Raw genomic sequence first — 18,558 nt, 5'->3', positions numbered from 1 at the left:
CTCACTAACACTTGTTATCTGTCTTTTTTGTTACAGCCATCCTAGTAGGTGTGAAATGGTATCTCATTATGGTATTGATTTGCATTTCCCTATGGGTAATGATTTGGAGCATCTTTTCATGTGCTTATTGGCCTTTTGTATATCTTCTTTTGAGAAATGTTTGTGTATCCATTCAGATCCTTTGCCCATTTTTGAGTTATTTGAATATATTCTTATCTGTGGTAATCATAATTCCTGCTGGAGTATTACTAACTTTTAGAATCCTCTTTTACTGTTCCTCATGAATCATTGAAATGTCTGTTTCCATCAAGCTGTATCTCCAAGCCTGTTTCTTGAATTCAGAAGTAGTTAAAAAAAAAAAAAAAAGCTTCTTGTCAATACATGTCCCTCTTCTTGTTTGGGGCTACTATGGATAGCATTTATTCTGCCTTCCCTGATCATGGTCCCTGAACATCGATTTGTTGATTATATGTTCTCTTACAAACTAGGAGACATATTTATGCGCACAGTACATTGTTGGTAACGTAATAGTTTGTAGTATCATGTATATGTGAGTACTTAGTGGTATTACCTGTGAAAAATGCCTGTAATATCTATGGTGTTTTAGATTTCTCAAGTTGTGAAAACATTTTAGTTTGGTATTGAATCTTTCATTTCCTGAAACAATCTTTTTCTGTCTACTTCTTAGAATACCAGAGATGCTAGTATAGTTTCTTTAGGAGGTGAGTAGGTGATCTTAGTCATCTTAGAATTTATCAGCATTGAGTGTCCCCAGGACCTTAGGGAACAGTGTGATCTTGCAGGTGACTAGACAGGTGTTGGGAGACCTGAGGTCTCTTTTATTTATCTGTTACTCTTCTTGTGGGGTATAATTTGGCTTCTTCAGAGTATCTAACAATATTTCTTTTCTTTCCAGGTTTTTCAGGCAGAAAATCCCTTTGATTTTATGGAAAACATTTCTTTAGAGGGGAAAACAAATTTCTTTGAGAAACGAGTTTCAGAGTATCAGCGCTTTGCAGTTATGGCGGAAACTACAGATAATGTCTTCACCTTAGATGCAGACTTTTAAAATGCTCCCAATATCTAAACTTATCATTGGTAAATAGCAGTCTTTTTTTCTCTGCTTAAAAAAAAAAAAAGAACTTATACTATCTCCTTTAGGGCATAGGAGTTTGCTCAAAAGGAAATCTAAAACTAAATTTCAGTCAAGTTGGATTTATATAAATATGCTTTAATTTTCCTGTTTAACAGCAGGAGTATGACCTAAATGCTCTTGTTTTGTCACTAAAATATAAGACGGCATCACGTAGTTGTTGAGAGCATGGGGCGAGGGGTCAGATATGAGTTTGCAAGTCTGTCTTACTTTGTGTGACCCATGATTTAAGTCAGTTAATCTCTCTAAACCTCAGTGACTTACCTTTAAAATGAATGTAATAGTTGGTCCTAAATTCAGAGTGTGTATGAGGATTAAGACGCAAAATAAGTTCTTAGTCAATGCTACTGTTGCAGCCTCCTCGTCCTCCTCCCCACTCCCCTCCTATTTTTATTATTATTAATAATGTTAATTGCAGTGATGTTGTGATAAAATACTCCCATCTCCTCAAAGTCATTGTGATTCTAGGTCCTAAGATCTAAAATTAGATCTTTGTATTTTTAATGGAGGAAGAACATAAAGATTTCCTTAAAAAGAAATATGAGAATAACCTCTTCAAACTTCTCAGTATGTAGTTAAGGAAACTGAGTATTTAGTTGCTTTGGGCAGGATACGTTTGGAGTGGAATTCAGGAAGTTATCATGGTAGTTGACCTTGTAAGCAAAATGATTCTGCTCCTTCAGAAATTAAAAGGGTAATTTTTGCCAGACATAGCCCTGGAATGTTTAAAACTAGGGTGAATTATCTAGAATAGCATTTCCCAAAGAGTACTGTAAGAGCTGTTAGCCCCTCTAAATATTTTGTGGGAGGAAAAAAACAGAAGATTCTGTGGTCAGATGAGTTTGGGAAATATTGCACACTCCATTCCTTTTTAGAATGTATAGTCAGTACATCAAAGACTAAGAATTTCTGCAGTACATAAAGTTACTTCCCCCTGCATATTCCAAATCTACTTAGCAGAGGTCTGTGTTTCACTTGTTAGTATTTCACCTAACTGACGCTCCTCAGAACATAGTTTGGAAAAAGCTTGTGGACCAAGCAAGGGAGAACATGGTAAGGATTAGTGAACCATTTCAACTTTGTGCCAAGCTGAGTGATGTACCTATGATTGACCTCAGCTATGTTTCTTATACTCCTAAAACTCTTCTATGCTATTATAAGATTTGATTCTTTTCTGCAACTATGCACACTGCACGATAGCAGATGGTGAGGGAAACTGAGGAAGGGCCAGCAGCCAAGGTCTCTGAGAAGTCTGCGCCCTCTATCATAGGGAAATGTCGAGGTAGCCTGAGTTCCGGCAAGCAGTGGGGCTCCTCACTCACAACAAACTACTTTATAAAATTCTGGAATAAGGTTTAGAGATTTTTCTCTTTGCATACATTTTGATTCCATTCATTATACAACTATCTAATTGGTTAAAACTGGGAGTTTTCAAGTGATGTGAAAGGACAGGCCATAACATTGTCTATTGGAGTATATCAGAAACTTGAGCTGTTTTGGCCTATGATGATACCATTTACTTGTTCAACGCTTCGTAGTTTGGGAAGTGTTTTTACATCACCTGATTTGATCTCACAACAGCCTTATGAGCTTGACCAAGCAAGTAGTATTGAAATTTTACAGATGGAGAGAGTGAGGCTCAGAGACATTCAATAACTTGGCCAAGATCTGCTCATAGTCACTGTCCCTACAATATATTTCTTTTCTCAGAGGTTATCATATTTCTTATATTTAGTCCCCTGCCATCCATCTTGATTTGATTTTGCCTATTTTCCCATTAAAGAATCACATACCTTAATTAGGGTGTCATATACATTAATTAAAATATCATAGTATTATAAACATTTTAACTATATTTGGGTAATGTGTTCAAAGATATTTATCTACTGCCATACAAAAACTTACATTTAAAACTGAAAGTATCAGTGGTGACATCAGAATGAAAGAAAAAAAGTTTTATATTGCATATTCCCTTTGTTTTGAATCCAAATCTTTTTTCTCATAGGTAATGACAGGTGCCTTAATATGACGCTTATTTATAGTAGCAATAAACCTAACTGTATTGAGATGAAGTTTTAATACTGAAATACTGGATTTTTAATACACTGGTTTATTATATTCAGTATTCTATACCCTTTTCCTGGCTTCCAGGTTGCATATTTATTTATTATGTTTAATATTTTGGTTCTTAGTTCTTAAGGAATCAAGAAGTTGTGGAATCTCTTTTTACTATTATCTCACAGGCAAAGAAAAAAATTCAGAGTATGTTTATAACTTTTTCGTTTTAACAGCACATGTATATAAATCATTGCCATAGTAAAGTTAAGTTGATATTTAAGAATGTGAAAACTAGTTATCCTATGACAAATTGCATTTATTAAAAATGTTTCATTGTAGCATAGAATCATGGCTTGGAAGGACTCAGGAAGACCGTTTGATCCAGTGCTCCCAACAGGGCTGTTCCGCTGTCTGATTACATGCAATAATAAAGTTATTCTTACAATATAAACTTACCTCAATCGTGTCTTTATACATGAAATTTTTCCAGTTCTCTCATTTTGGAATATCCAAATTTTTCTGCTTCTTTCACCATTTTGATTTTCACTTGTTCATAGAAAAGGTGATTATTGAGAAAACATGGCAGCCTATATATTAAAAAAATTAATTATTTAATATTCAGAATTTTGCATTTTACATTTAAATATATTAACATCATGTCATAGAATTCCCAGATTGCATCTGTGCAGATTAAGGGCTGAATGTCACTACCTGATTTTCGGGGATAAAGAAAATCTGCTGATGGGCTGCATGAATGCCAGTTTAGTCCTTTCATCAGTTATTATGTGTTTTAACTAAGCTGGGTGAATTGTTAGCCAACTCAGGAACTCTTCCGCAGCAGCAGGATCTGCGCGAGTGGCACAGAAGTCAAGTCTGTATGTCTTCATTCTCCCCACCATTTAAAAGGTCTGCTCCTTTTTAGACAGCCACAGGACTGAAGGAGAAATCTGATATTCCTGAGGCATTGGGATGAAAGAATTTAAGCCTTCAAGTTTGGGGCTTAATTCCGTTACAGAAAATATAGGTAAAAATGAGAGGCTGAAGAATAATTTTTTGTGTGTACAGGTAAAAATATAACAACTCAGGCTTTTTCTAAGTTTACAAGAATCTTAGCTTGTGCATTTGACTCTGTTCTATAGTGGTGTTTTGATTTTTCCAAATGTCTAATCATTTAGCACAGTTACTGTCTACTGTGTATTATGAAAGCTTTATTAAGTGCGGTGGACTTAAGTACTTTTTGCTAAAATATATTACAGTCAATCAAGCCAAGCTGCAGATATCAAATTTGGGCTTTTTGTTTTTAAAGAAATGAGTTGTTTCGTTATTTTTTGGTTTAGTATGTTGAAATAAACTGTATCATAGCTACGTCGTTTTGTGTATGTCCTTTCTGAGTAAGAATGTTTCTTTATAAGTGCAGAGGCTACCCCAATCAAGGAATATATATATTTTCTATTCATGCATACAGATAAATACGTATTGTTCACTTTGTTCAACCATTCCTCCTGCCACTCTGACCTAAGTGGGACCCCCCAGTTCTCTCTCGTCTTTCTCCCAATCCCTGAACCTTTTTTCGTATCTCTTTGTATTCAGCTAAGATTCCACAATCCATCATATTACTAAGAGTAACATTCTTTATCAATACCCTGAACTCTGTTCTTCATCTGCATTTCTACCTTACATAGAAAACTCAGAGAAATTTCTTCACCCTGTTACATCCATGTTTGCACCCCTGCAGCCAAATACTGCTAGAGAAAAAGTCATGTAAGACAAACTGGATCTACTATATGTTCATGACTGTCTACTGTCTTAGTCCATTTGGACTGCTATTAAAAAACTACTATAGACTGGCTGGCTTAAACAAGACATTTCTCACAGTTTTAGAGGCTGGGAAGTCCAAGATGAAGGTGCTGACAGATTCAGTGTCTGGTGAGCCTTGTTTCCTGGTTTACAGACAGCTGTCGACAGCTGTCCCTCCATGTGTCTTCACGTGGAGGGAGCTCTCTGAGGGCTCTTCCACAAGGGCACTAATCCCACTCGTGGGGGCCCTGCCAAGCACCTCCCAAAGGCCCCACCCCCAAACGCCATCATACTGGGGTTTAGGTTTCCCCATGAATTTTGGTGGGACGCAGACACTCGGTTTATAGCACCTACCCCAGCCCTGTCTGACAGTCATACTAGTTTCCTGATAAACTTGTCCTCCGTCCTCCACAATTGCTTTTATCAATGCTGTTTCCACTCTCTGCTCCTACCCTCACTCCCCAAAGAGATACCTTTATCGTCTCTTTTTTCTTTTTGGACTATGGGCACAAGAGATGCTCTCAGTCAGCAGACATTTTTGACAATATAGGAGCTCTAAATCTAGAACCAAAGAAGTGGGCAGTAGAATCGATGATACAAATTTCTATGCACGATTTCTGTTCTGTGCAGTCATTACAACCAGAAGGTGATGAAGGAGGATATCTGGGAATATCTAGGAATAAACACCACTCAGTCCTGGGAGCTGCTGCTCCCACTCCCACCAGGTGCTTCTCGCAGGGCTGCCAGTACTGTTCCATCTGTACAACACGTGCTTCATCTGGGCCTAGTGTTAGGCATGTGATCCAGGCATGGCCAGGTCCTTACCTAAGCTCTTTTTTATTGAAACTAAAGGAAAAGGATCACTTTTGTTCTAATGACAAAACTAGAGAAAGAGGCCTAGTTCTACCTCCCCCGAGGCCAAACCTTATCCCAATTCTTTGCAACCTTTCATTGTCAAGGTAATAAATGCCTACTTTTTGCCTAAGATAGTTCAAGTTAAGTTTCTTGTTTTGCAACCAAAAGGACCCTATTTAAAATAGAAATTGGTTCCTGGAAACAACACAAACAAAAAAAGTGATTGGAAAGAAACAGGGTGTTCATGTGTGTATCAGTCCAGGAGCTGAGAGCCCAGAGTTGACACCCTGAGTGGGCCCTGAGAGCTGGTGTTTGAGTCTGCAGTGAAAGTGAAGTACCTTGGAGGACAAGGTGAAGAGGAGAGGGAGGGATAGCTGAGTTGTGAGTCTCAGAAGAGCAGCGTTGTTACAAAAGAATGCAGTGTCCGTGGTCTGCCTGTTAATCCTGCGATGAAAAAGCAGCTGACCTTGTTTTCCGTGACCTTTTTAGGTGACTCGTGCATCTGGGCTTTCTGTGCCCGAAGCCCTCTCACAGCCACATCTGCTCTCTGTTCTGTTTCTTCGGGTTGGCATGCTTTCACGTCATAAGAAACAAAGAACTTCCGGTTTGTCTGAGTAATAGTCAAGGAGGATGCTCTTCATACTGCCTCACCAGTAATGATTGTGTCCGAGTTCTGAGAGGAAAAACATGTGCTTCACTGTACCTTTAACATTAATTTCCGATAAAATAATATCTGTACTTACTTTAGAGTTTCTAAGGTAATTTTGCAATCATGTTATTTTAGTAATTTCATTGGTTCGCTCATCTTATGAGGCACTGCTGTGCCCTAATAATATTGTTGATAAGAGGGCCGGAGGCTCAGACAAGTAAGTTACTTGCCCAAGGCCACACAGCTGGTAGACGTTAGAGGCAGGACCCCAACCCAGGTGTCATGGCTTGAGATGCCATCATTTTTTTCATCATTTTTTTTGCACCCAAATGTCTATTCCCACTCCTAGTGGTATTCAAGAGGCTATTTTTTATGGGATATGATCCCCTTGACCTACTCTCCCTGATGCACCATTGGGAGGTGTCCATTTATTGAGAGCTGCATTCATCCATCTTCAGGTCCTGCCCCATAGCTTGCTGGGAATTTTGCTTGAGTGTAACTTCACGGGGGTGGCAGTGGAGAGGGCTCTTCTACTGGGGCCTGATAGGGGTGGTTTCTTTAAGTAATTTAAAGTAATAAATTGGTAAAGTAATAGTACAGATGGAATTCAGAATGGCATATCCTGACAGTGGTTGCATATGACAAATTTTGGAAATTTTAAACCACACCATCACTGTCTAAAATGTTACAAGCTGTCTGGGTTGGAGTTTCCCAAGAACTCCTGCCCAGAACAGAGGGTTATAAAGTGATATAAATAAAGGTAGGCTGGCTTCAATTTATTTAAATTTCAGGCCACAAGGCAGCACCTGCCTCTAATTCCTGTCATCTGTTGGTTTGGATCTCTAGGATTAGAGCCTAAAATCTCAGGGGGCTTGCACTCTCCTTTGCACAATTCTCCAAAAGAGAGTGTAACCCACCGAAGGCGACATCCAGATACAGTCAGCCTCTACGTCTCGGAGAAAACAGATAAGTAAAAATCTCTTCCAAGACATTTCCTGGGTGTGATACATCAATTGATCATCTACTTATCTGCAGGGACTCAGCTTTGTCAATAGGCTACAGAGTTTGACACAAAATTTTTTCCTTTCCAGGTTTTCCACCTGCTCATGCCTTCTTTACCGGCTAGTCCCTACTTGTCCTCCAGGAAGCTCCCTGTCTTTGTGTGCTCATAGCTCTCTGTCCTCTGTCTCTGGTACTAAGTGTATTACAGTGGTAACTGAGCCACTTTCAGAAAAGGACAGTGCTCATTACACTTGTCCGTGTGACATATAGTAGGTGCTCAGTATTTCCTCAACAAATGAGTGAATGACAGTCATAATTGGTCAAATCATAAAGCCTGGTTTCATGTAATCAGAATAAGCTGGTAGCTAGAAACTGTCATTTACAGAGAACATGTGACCCACAGGCTTTATATATGTCATCTCAATTAATGCTCTTAAAAAATCCTATTAGGAAGTTATTTTTCCCTCCTTCTTCCAAAAATGTTTATTGAGTGTATCACAAGTGCCGGGCACTATGCTAGTTGCTGAAGACCAAACCTGAGGACAGACATGCCTGCCTCGTGGACAGCAGTGGGGTAGATGCATAATAGACAAAAGCAAAGAATATGTTATTTCCTCCATTTCTGAGATGACTTTCAGAGAGGCTCTACCCCTTGTCTGCTCCTTGCTTTATTAAAGGGGTACAGATAGAAGCCGAACTCTGTCCCAGTTCCGCTTGATACCAAAGCTCCTGCTCTCCTGGGAAATTCCCAGTCAAGATGTGACTGCAGCTCCGAGAGGCACAGAGTCCCGGGACCCAGAGGCAGTGGTCTCAACCTGCCCCCAAGGGCTGTGCCGGGGGTGAGGACGGCGAGAGCCAGCCACCGCAGGTGTGCTCAGACCCCACGGGGGGAGCCAGGGAGGTGAGGGCCAGACGTGACTGCAATTGCCAGCAACTGGCAGGCAGCCCTGCTGTAACTGGGGGGATTTGGTGGGCAGGGCTGACGGGAGAATTTAGCAAAACTAATTCCATCTAGTTCTCCAAAAGGGAAGAATAGCTTCAGCATCTTGCCAGCCACTGCCAACGGAGAGCTCAGCATCGCCAGCCGCCACATGCCTCGCATGGAGCTGAGAAAGTCAAAGGAAGCTGCTGTGCCCCCTGCCCTGCCTGGACCCAGGTAAAGTAGAAGAGGCTGGGATGAGGGGATGTGGGGGTACACGGTGCCACGTTCTCTTCTGAGTCAGAAAGCTATGGCCTGGCTGCTCCACTGGCCCCTGGTTCCCCATCCCCAGCCGTCGGCTTCCTGCTGGTGGCACCTGCTCTGGAAGCCCCAAAACTTTGTCTGAGGTCTCCTTTCCTGACTGCCTCACGGTGGAGCCCTCGAGCCACTGGTTTCTCAGCTTGGAGGCTGCTCCTTCACTTGGGGGCCGAGGAGGTAGATTTTAGAGAAAGGACGATTCTGTTTCCAGTTGAGCTTGAGCTTGGGCTTCTTGGCCAGAGTGAGGTCACCAGAAACGCAGAAGAAATCCATGCTCAGCGCTAGCCCTTTAGAAGGCAAACTCCCAGCAGGAGCCCTTGGGGAACGTCACCCCCGGCTGGCTTTCACAGAGATGAAAGTCTAGGGGACAGTGCCACAGGGGAAGCCCTGCATTTTGATATCAAATGAAACAGGAAAAACCTTATTCCATGAACAGATGCCAAGCAGTCATGAAACAACCGCCAAAGCCATGCCTCCTTGTGAGGCAGTGGCAGCCCCAGACTAGCTGCAGTCATCTGTGGCTTTGGTGTCTGCTTATCCGTCAGTTGGAAGGATGGTCAGAAATGGCACTTACTCTCTGACCCATTCTCGGAAGCTCTGGGGATGGAGGGGACATAGTGGCCCTTGTTTGCTCCACCTGAAGGGGTCACGTGAGTTCCTCTGGTCCTGGAAACCTGAAGCTCCCCTCCACCTCAGTCTGGGGAGGGTACTACCCATGGTCGGGGCAGGAAGTGGGTATTTTCACAATTCAGGTATTGGAAGCAGGTTTCCTGGGGCCATTAAATGATGCTTCATCCTATGAAGACTAAGTCTTTTCTTTTTCCTTAACAATTCCTTTATTTTCGAGGCTTTAGGTCTATTACTTGGGAATGAGTCAGCGTCCAGTACTATCTTATTCCCTGTGAGGAGCAGTGCCCCCAGGGCAACCCTCTACACCTGCTGCACTTTTACAGGCTTGTTAACACACAGAGTGCTGGGCCTCAGAGTGTCTGATTCACTTGCATGCATAAGCTCAATAATTTCAGTTTGGAAATTCCACTTCTGGGTTGTATCTGCTGGTCTTGGAGGGTCTCCCGGAGAGGCAGGAGGCAACTGCAGCTCACCCTGGGGGCACAGAAACCAGCGGCAGCCACCCTGGGAGCCCAGTACCACCACGTGGACACTGTCATGGGCGAGCACCATTGCAGGATCCTCCCTCGAGCCTAAATCTACCCCAACCCAGTTAACTCACTAGCAACTCACAGAAAGCACCTCCAGTTGTGGGGCACTGCTATTGTGAGGTGTGGAGGGGCACGGGCTTCAGAGCCAGACCGCCTTATTCAAAATCCTGGCTCTATCATTTACTGGCTGGACTTTGGCAAGTCATTATCCGTAAGACTCAGAAGAAAAACAGTGTGGACTTTTTTGTGTTGTTGCAGAAATATGCAGAAACTTAAAATAGCACCCAGCACATAGTAGGTACTCAATAATTGACACTATCATCTCAAAGCTTCTGTCTAGCCCTAAAATTCTAACTGTACGCCTGGAACATTCCCGTTCGCTTAAAGAGACCTTAAAATCAACAGTTCCTCCAAGGCTGAGCTATGGGCCTCTTGCTATGCCACCTTTAATAGTTTCATCATTGTGTAAGTTTCATTTCCATTTTGCAGACTGACTGTTCCATTTTTTAGGATATGTTTCTAAATGGTTTCAGCATCTGCATTTTAGTTGGCTGGGAAATAGGTTCTTGCATTTCCCTGATACATCAGATAGCTTTGTTCTGACTACAACACGAAGAGTAAGTGAAATTCAGTTCACTTTAGTTATCCATACACGTTTAACATCCCTTGTTGCTGTTTCTAATGAACATCCCCTTTTAAGGCTAATGAACAAATCACAAGCCCTCATAAGGAATAATCCCCATTTCGTTCTACAAGTAGCAAAGTCAAGTAGCTTTAGAGCCATGATGTATCACTGCTCTCAGGGGAAACTTCAGTCCCAGCAGATCTCATCCTGTTGTTCCCTCAATTGGACCGAGAACTTGAGGGTCCAGATTTGCTTCCTCTGCCTTTAAAGCCCCTCCTTGCACCAGGTGGGATTCAGACTGATTTCTATTTGCAGTGGGGAGCTCCCTTTGAGCCTAGGCCCCACTACCGGGATTCGGATACAGCTGGGTGGGTAGAGGAACTGGTTTGGGGGCTCAACTGAAATTTCTTTGCATGGGGTCTCCTGGGAGAGAATCAGCCCTGGGGCAAGGAGGAGGCAGATCTGATGGGTTTGCCCAAGTGATGGGATGCAGCAGAAATTCTGAATGTTGGACAGAGGCCATTATGCAAACCTCCCAGGTAGGACAAGGGTGAAGGGAGAGCTTGAACAAGTGGTTTTATAGAAACTTGCCCATGTTGGGATACCAACCACACCGAGGATAAGGTCTATTTGCCTTTCTAGGACAACTTGTAATCAACTTTGTGCCTGGCAGAGCAGCATAAAGTAGGGGTGCTCGGTTGGTCCAACTTCGTGCTATTGTAAACAAACACACCAACAAATTTATACATATACATGTCCATATACAACCCTGGGATAAATTGGGTCAGAGGAATGCAGAATTCTGAATCTATCCTACTTAAAAAAAAATCCTGTCTGGAAGTAAAATATGCATACATGGACAGGTCTTTTTTTCTTTTCTTTAAAATAATAGAGATGTTTATATACAAAACTTTCTTTTTACTAAAACTATAGACGTATTCTAAAATCTTTAATTTTTATTTTGCCCATACTTCTATTTACCCCTATGGCAAATACTCTTAGCTGTCTACTCCAAAGCCACTCCCAACCCATACCCATTTCTAATGATAGAAGTTGGGAAAGCCACATACTTGCTTTCCCAGACTCCCTTGTAGCTAGAAGAGGCTAAGTGGCCCAGTTTGGCTAATAAAACATGAAGGAAAGCCTGCTGGGGTCTTATCAAGAAATAATTTTTCTTCTCTGCTGAAAGTGAGGCTTGTGAAAAGAAAATCTCTGCCAAAAATATCCTATGTGCCCTGCCTTTAAAGAATTGTGTGAGGATGAATCCTTGCAACAGTGCAGCCACCTTGCGACCATGAGGCAACAAGTACGAGGAAAAACAAAAAAAGCAAGATATTGATGATGGAAGAGGTAAAAGATAAAAGATGCCTGGGTTTTGAAGATACTGTTACATGGCTGGACCAGCCTTAGAAACGCCTACCTCCCATTTTCTGTTCTGTAAGACAATAAATAACAAGGTTACCTGGGCTATTCTTACTCATGGCTTCTATTACTTATAACAAACACATCTTAATTGAAGCAAGCTCCCCCTTTTTAAATAATTCAAAATGAGATTCTTATCCGTCTCCTCTCATTCTGCATCCCTCACCCACAGGGTGGTTTCAATACTCCCACTATGATTACATTCTTTACAAAACATTTAAAAATGTTAAGACACACAGGTCCATTTCTCAGCAATTCTGGCATCCATCACTAATGTTCATTTCCACCCAGCCCTGGTTCAGCCTGGCTTTCCCACGTTTTGGCAGAGGACACAAGCTGAGCAGTCAGCTGCCTTTCTTGTGCTTTCACCCTGCCGTCCCCTCAACTCCCCACCTTCAGCAGCAGCAAGGTCAGAGAAGGTGTCCAAGGCACTCCTGAGTTCCGCTATGGTGCTGCCCTGCCTGCTTCTCATTTCAGGAGTCCCAGCACCCATCCTTCCTGAGGAGGGGGTCACAGTGATAGGATCTCTGTGCTACTGCCTTTTAACTAAGACCATGTTAGAAAGGCTCAGTGTTCAAACCAGAACCTTCATCCTGAAAATACTACATGAGGTGTTTGTGCCTGGAATACAAAGAACTCAAAATTTCTTCCAGATTCAAAGACAGCTGGAATATTTTTCCCTTCTGCAGGTATGTTTGGATGGAGAGAAATGTTTGATTGTATTACCTCTGAAATAGCTGGGTTTCTGTTGTGATTTAGCTAATATTCAAGCTTCCTGTGACAGGAATGAATTACAGGGTTTCTTCTGTCCAGTCGCCTACACCTGTCACCAACAGCCTAGTGGGAGGTGTGTGCTCGCACTGAGTGGTTGGGGTGGGAAGGGGCAGGCAGGTTAGAAATGCCCCCTTCCTGGCTTAGGTTTCAATACCTGAGGAAAGAGTGGAAGGAAGGGCAGAGGCTCAGGTGGAGATGTTGCAAGTGCCCTCGTCAGAAACCAACGTTCCCAGTATGTGGTGTAGTGAAACCAGTGCTGGGCTGGGAGTCACAGAGAGCAGTAAAGGGCAAAGATGAACTACTGTGGTCAGACAGTTGAGAAAAACACCTGTTCTACCCTTTACTAGCCATATGCCCTTCGGTGAGTGGCTTAAACCCCTGTGAACCTGTCTTCCTATGTGTGAAATGGGGGTGCCTTTTGATTTGAGGTTTAAAGGAGTTGTGGTATGGGGTAAGCAGGGCACTGCAGTAAAATAAGGAGCCCGGATCTGAGCTGAGTGTAGAAAGGGAAAAGCGCTGGATGAGAAGGGAGGGAGGGAGTCAAGTCTCAGTTTGTGCCTGAACTGGTCCTGGTGGGTTTTAATGGTTAAATAGTCTAAAGTTGTAGCTGACTCTCCTGTGGTCAGGCCAGGCCCTCCTTAAAGCTACGTTCCTCTCAGGATAACCTACTGCTACTTACAGGTTTATTTTATAGAGATGGAGATTAAGGTTCAGAAAGGTCAAGACCCTCGTCCAAGGTCCCACAGCTACTGCAAGTTAGAACAGTATTACTGGAAGTAGCCCCACGCAGTCAGTTTTAACTTTAAATCTTGCTTGATAACTTGGCTTTGAAAACTTTCAGCCTCAGGTCAGCCAAGGGCCAAATATGGTTAAAATGAATAAATTACAGACCATCTCCACCCTCGGTGACCTTTCACCTCCCCTCACCCTCTGAACTTTCTCAGTTGTGAATTTACCCACAGCTAACCTCACACTTGACAGAAATCTTCCCCGCAAACTCAGGAACAAGGTCAGACCCACTCTCACCACTGCCATTCACCGTAGTACTGGAAGTTCTCACCAGAGTAATCAGGCAAGAAAAAGAAACAAAATGCATCCAAATTGGAAAGGAGGAAGTAAAATGACCTCTTTCACAGTTGACAACTTTACACGTAGATATGAAGTTTTGCTTGTTCAGGATAAAGTGAAAAAGATTGATAACCTGAGTATTTTCTCTATCAAATCAGTGCAGTAAATTCTGTACATGAAAATTATTGTGTCAATCAGCTGGTACAATTTTTTTTAATTCTTAACTTTTCCATGGCCACTGAAATCACAGCACCCACGGAGCATAACATGCCCTACTCACATTGTCACGTAGTGCCTCTTCTCAGGCCCCTTTCTCGTCTTTCTTTCTCCAGTTTCCTTCCATCCTCCTCTTGTCACCTGTTTGATGGAAGAATGGGCTCTACAGTGGTTCTGTAGTGCGGTAGCTGGACGAGCAGCATCGGCCTCACCTGGGAACTTCTGAGAACACAAATTCTCTGGCCGTGCCCAGGCTGACTGAGTCTGAAAGCCCGAGTTGGGGCCCACAGGTCTGTGTTTTAACAAGCCCTCCGGGTGTTCTGATGCACACCCAAGTCTGAGAGCCACTGGACTATGGAATGGAGTTAAACCAGACATTTATGCCTGTCAGAGAATGTTGGAATACTAGCTAAATAACGGCAGGAAATAAGTCAGCAGCAATATAGTCAGTCATGTTGCACGTAGAATGCCAACCCGGCTTAGCCTGGCATCTTGGCAACAGCTGCTGCCGGGATGCCTGGCTCCAGTCAGGGCCCTGCCCACCAGTGCTCCTGGGCCTCCGCCTGGCTCACTCTTCAGCCCCTTCCTCTTCCTGACCTTTCATTCCCTCTGCTTATTTCCTACCCTGAGACGGGAACCAGCCCCCTCAGTTTGGTAGCCCTGTTTTCTAGAGAGCCTCCTCCCACCCACCGCCCTCTAACACCATCCCATATTCGGGTTCTGGGTCTCTGAAATCTTGGCGGCTCAGCATTTTGAACATTTAGTTCTCTCGTGCAAGGTCATCATGCAAGGAACTTGCATGGAAGTTCCCATCACTGGAGATGGTTCCTTTGTGTCTTTCCTGTCATGGGCGACTTAGATTTTCTTCAACCAACCCTCAGCGCAAAGTAGTGTCTCCTTGCTTGTCTGTCTACGGCATTCGTTCAAGGATCCTTTCACTACATATCTCATTCTGGTCAAAATGCAACTACATGGGTTGTTGCGCAGGCCCTCGGATGAGAAGATGCTGTTGAGAAAGGCTGGCTCTCCACCTGGAAGTCAGGTGGAACTGTGTCACCTTTGTGACTCACAGCTGCAGGCTTTCCTTCAGAGGTTATTCCTGCCACCAGAGGCCCCTTGTGTGAGGAGAGGGACCTGGATAGTGAGCCTTGGCAGTCATGGGGTGCAGATTTATTTTTAGTGGGGGAGTTAAAATGTCCCAGCTTTTGGCTCTGTGTGCAAGCCTGGGAGTGGGTCACTGTGAGCCAGTGTTTGTTAAAGCTTGGGCTTTAGTTCACTGGCTTGGGAAGTGCCTGAGGGACTTGATAGAAGTTTCTTGAGCCCCACATCAGACTCAATTAGACTTTCTTGGGGAGGACCCAGATTTCACATGCTTAGCGAGAATCTGGAAGTGATTCTTACACACCCCGAGGTTTGAATAGGTTGTAGATTTATTTCCAGTCAGTATTTGCCCAGAATGAGCCTTAATCCGCACAATATGAGTCATGTTGTAACCAGGCTCAGCTGTTGCTGTGAATCCCCCCAATTTGTAAATGGCTGCTTCTTGGCCGTCAGGAAGTCAAGGCTGAGTCGGTTTGTGGGCACAAATGAAGCCCCACTAAAGTCAGGTTTCCAGATTTCCTGTTCTTGCCCTCACCTGTTCCTGTGAAACCCCCCAGGCCAATGTATTTTGAGAGGCCAGCAAAGGTTGCCTCTCGTGGTGATCCAGGCACAGCCGCCACAGGGGTCTTCCTGACACTGCCCTCCATTCACCGAGAGACTCCAGTGGGGCCCCATGTGAGAACAGCAGTGTCTGTGTCCAGGTGTCACCTCCTGACTGTGGACTTAGTGCAGAGGTGGGGAGAATGGTTCCGTCTCCAACTGTGCACCTTATTCATCACCAGAATCCCAAAGCAGTTCTCCGTATGTGCAGTGTCTTACAAATGCCCTCATGTAAAGAGTTCCTCCAGCATCTACCTCAAATTTTTTAAAAAGGGGTTTAAAAATAGTCCAGGAGATTGGGTAACCATACACATTCACACACACACACAAATGCCCCTTAGGTCCACCAGCCTGTGCAAATAAACACCTCAGAGTCCTTAGCCTATGAGTTCTTCAAGGATCCAGACTCTAGAGTCCAGCCTGGACTGAACTAGGACATCTTGGTATTTAACTACATGCTGGACACTAAGTTAATTGGGGGGGGGGGGAAGAGCCCTTCAGGGCAAGACTGCAAAAGACATTGACTTTAGATTTTCCAGTCTTTTGTCCAGTGGTGTAGCCAGGACTCCAGTAGCCACAGAGATCCCCCTCCTTCCCATGCAGCCCCCTTGTAATTCAGAGCAGCTGGTAATAAACAGCATGGTCCTACTGCACAGCACAGGGGACTGTATTCAATACCTTGTAATGGCCTATAATGTAATGAAAAGGAATATGAAAAGGAATATATATGTATAAGCGAATCACTATTATACATCAGAAATTAACACAACATTGCAAGCCAACTATACTTCAATTAAAAAAATTGTTTTTAAAAAAGAACAGCTGGTAATTTTGCTCTGCAAACCCAGTTCCACCCAAGAAGGCTGATCTTGGGGCTCTGAGCACAGGTGGCATCTTTGGAGCCCTTTGATGCTGAAGTTTAGAGATACATTTTGGAGATAGTTCTGTGGCTAGCAGAGAGAGTCTGAGAGGGACTTTTAAAAATGTTAAATAAAATATTTTAAAATGTAATTATAAGAATTCACTTTCATCTCATAGCCAAATGCCTTGGAGTATGTATCTCTCACTCATAGGGTCTGTTCCCCCCCACCCCAAACCTAATGTAGTAACACTTGGTTCCTTATCCCTGGAACAATTACCACCTTGATAGGAAGAATTGCACCATCACAGACTGAACCAAAAGGCAGCCTGTCTCTCGAGGAGCTGGTGTCTGAGAGAATCCCATGTTGACCTTCAGACTGGCTGCCCAGCAGGTCGGGTAGAGATCTGGACAAAGTTTATTACACAATGAATTCTGATGTTGGCTCTCCTATTGCATCTAGACAGAGAAACATGGTTTTCTCTGAAAGTTTAGTCTCAATGCTTTTAACACTAGGAAGAGAAGAGTGGAGTGATCTGAAATGAATGTAACTGGGGATTAATTTCAAAAGGTCACACAATACAATGGCCATCAGATGCCAAAATGAATGTTAAGACAAACTCCCCATGTGCAAAATTGACATGAGAAATTGTGCAGAACTGTTACATGATGCTTGAGCCGTTTAGTCTAAGGGATAAATAGGGGCTGGAGTGGAATGAGAAGGCAATGGGGATGGATTTCTTTGGCGAAAAATGCTATTCTGCTGTAAGCCCCAATCCTTTGTAGGGAAAGGCGAAGGTACCTCCATTTCAAGTACAGTGAGGGAGCTTCCATGGGACCCCCTGGTGCACTTGACACGTTCTTCCTGCACTTGAGAAACACCGGGAGGGATCTGTGATCACAAGGGAGAAAACTCAAGACGGTGCAGCCCGGAACTGAGGTGGTTGTGCTGCTGTGAACTTGCAGGAATTCCCATGGACCAAGGAGAAGGGGCCAGACCTGCTTGAGTCCTAACCAAGAGGCTTTTGCCAGAAGGAAGGGCACTCCAACAGTGAGGGTATGTGTGAGGTGGACCCTAGGAAGGCAGAAGTCGAGGCGGACTGAAAGCTGCCTGATGAAGAAAAGCAGCATCGCCTACCTTACGGGAGGACCCTTGGCAAGCCTTCAGAAGACTCCCAAAGAAAAGAGCCAGCGTTAACCAGCTGCCGACCTAGCTGAGGGAGGAACCAGTTTCAGGAAGCGATTTCCTGTTTGTTATCACCTCTCCTTCTTCCTTTTCTGGGGCGGGGGGCCAGAGGAGAGGTAGAGGAGAAGCCAGAAGTGCCCTCACCCAATAACTTCTTTGTGAATATTACGGGAAAGTCTATGAATTTGTGTGGTGGCCTCTGGCCCCTTTCCCGTGTTGTTCAGCGCCCAGTTTGCCAGCTGTAAGTGATGAGCCTGAGACAAAACCAACCACATCGCTTTTGCTACAGTAAGAAAACAGATTTGAACTGGGGCGGGGCTTGGAGGTGCGGGTGGTACTTGGTGTGTTTAATACTAAATCATACTAGAAGTTTTAATCAATATCTTGGACTGAACATTCAAATCATTCAATTGACTTGTATTTGTTAATTTTGGGGCCCTAGGAGAGTCTATAATCCAAGAAGGAATAGAAAAGTTCATAAATTTTATCCATGGGCAAGAAAATAGTATACTCGTGGAATTAATTTTAAAAGGTCATTGGGTGACAAAAATAAGTTGCATTTTGATTGCAACTCAATTTGTGACTATTTAACATATGAAGGAGAAAAGGAGAGACTGTAATGTTAAGTGGGTTGAATTGAATGAATTTAGCTTATAGGTTTGAACAATTGTCTGTATTGGAAAAAAACAGCAACAGGTTTAATTCATGTAGTTACAAGCAATCAAGGGGGATTCCAGGTAAGGCAATAAAGGAAGACAAATTTGAACCCCTGGAGAGAGCCCGGTTGATGTTGCTG

At 43.3% G+C, this 18,558-nt stretch overlaps 1 protein-coding gene across 2 annotated transcripts in view; it reads left to right on the top strand.

Annotated features, from left to right (window-relative positions):
- The window catches only part of RRM2B (ribonucleotide reductase regulatory TP53 inducible subunit M2B), a 28,919-nt gene extending 25,257 nt beyond the window's left edge, over positions 1 to 3,662 (top strand). Inside the window, exons 9-10 of one of the 2 annotated variants that reach the window (XM_072949552.1) lie at positions 917 to 1,098; positions 3,551 to 3,662. In XM_072949552.1, the coding sequence (XP_072805653.1) occupies positions 917 to 1,069 (153 nt within the window). In that variant the 3' untranslated portion in view covers positions 1,070 to 1,098; positions 3,551 to 3,662. Of the gene's footprint in view, positions 1 to 916 lie in introns of both variants that reach the window. The other variant, XM_072949551.1, reaches the window with a different exon arrangement.
- Positions 3,663 to 18,558: the final 14,896 nt, after the last annotated feature.

This window comes from Vicugna pacos, chromosome 25 (genome assembly GCF_048564905.1).
Source record: "Vicugna pacos chromosome 25, VicPac4, whole genome shotgun sequence".
In the NCBI taxonomy this organism is placed as follows: Eukaryota; Metazoa; Chordata; class Mammalia; order Artiodactyla; family Camelidae; genus Vicugna; species Vicugna pacos.
The sequence above is the reverse complement of the archived record's forward strand: the minus strand, read 5'-3'. Positions and strand labels throughout refer to the sequence as shown.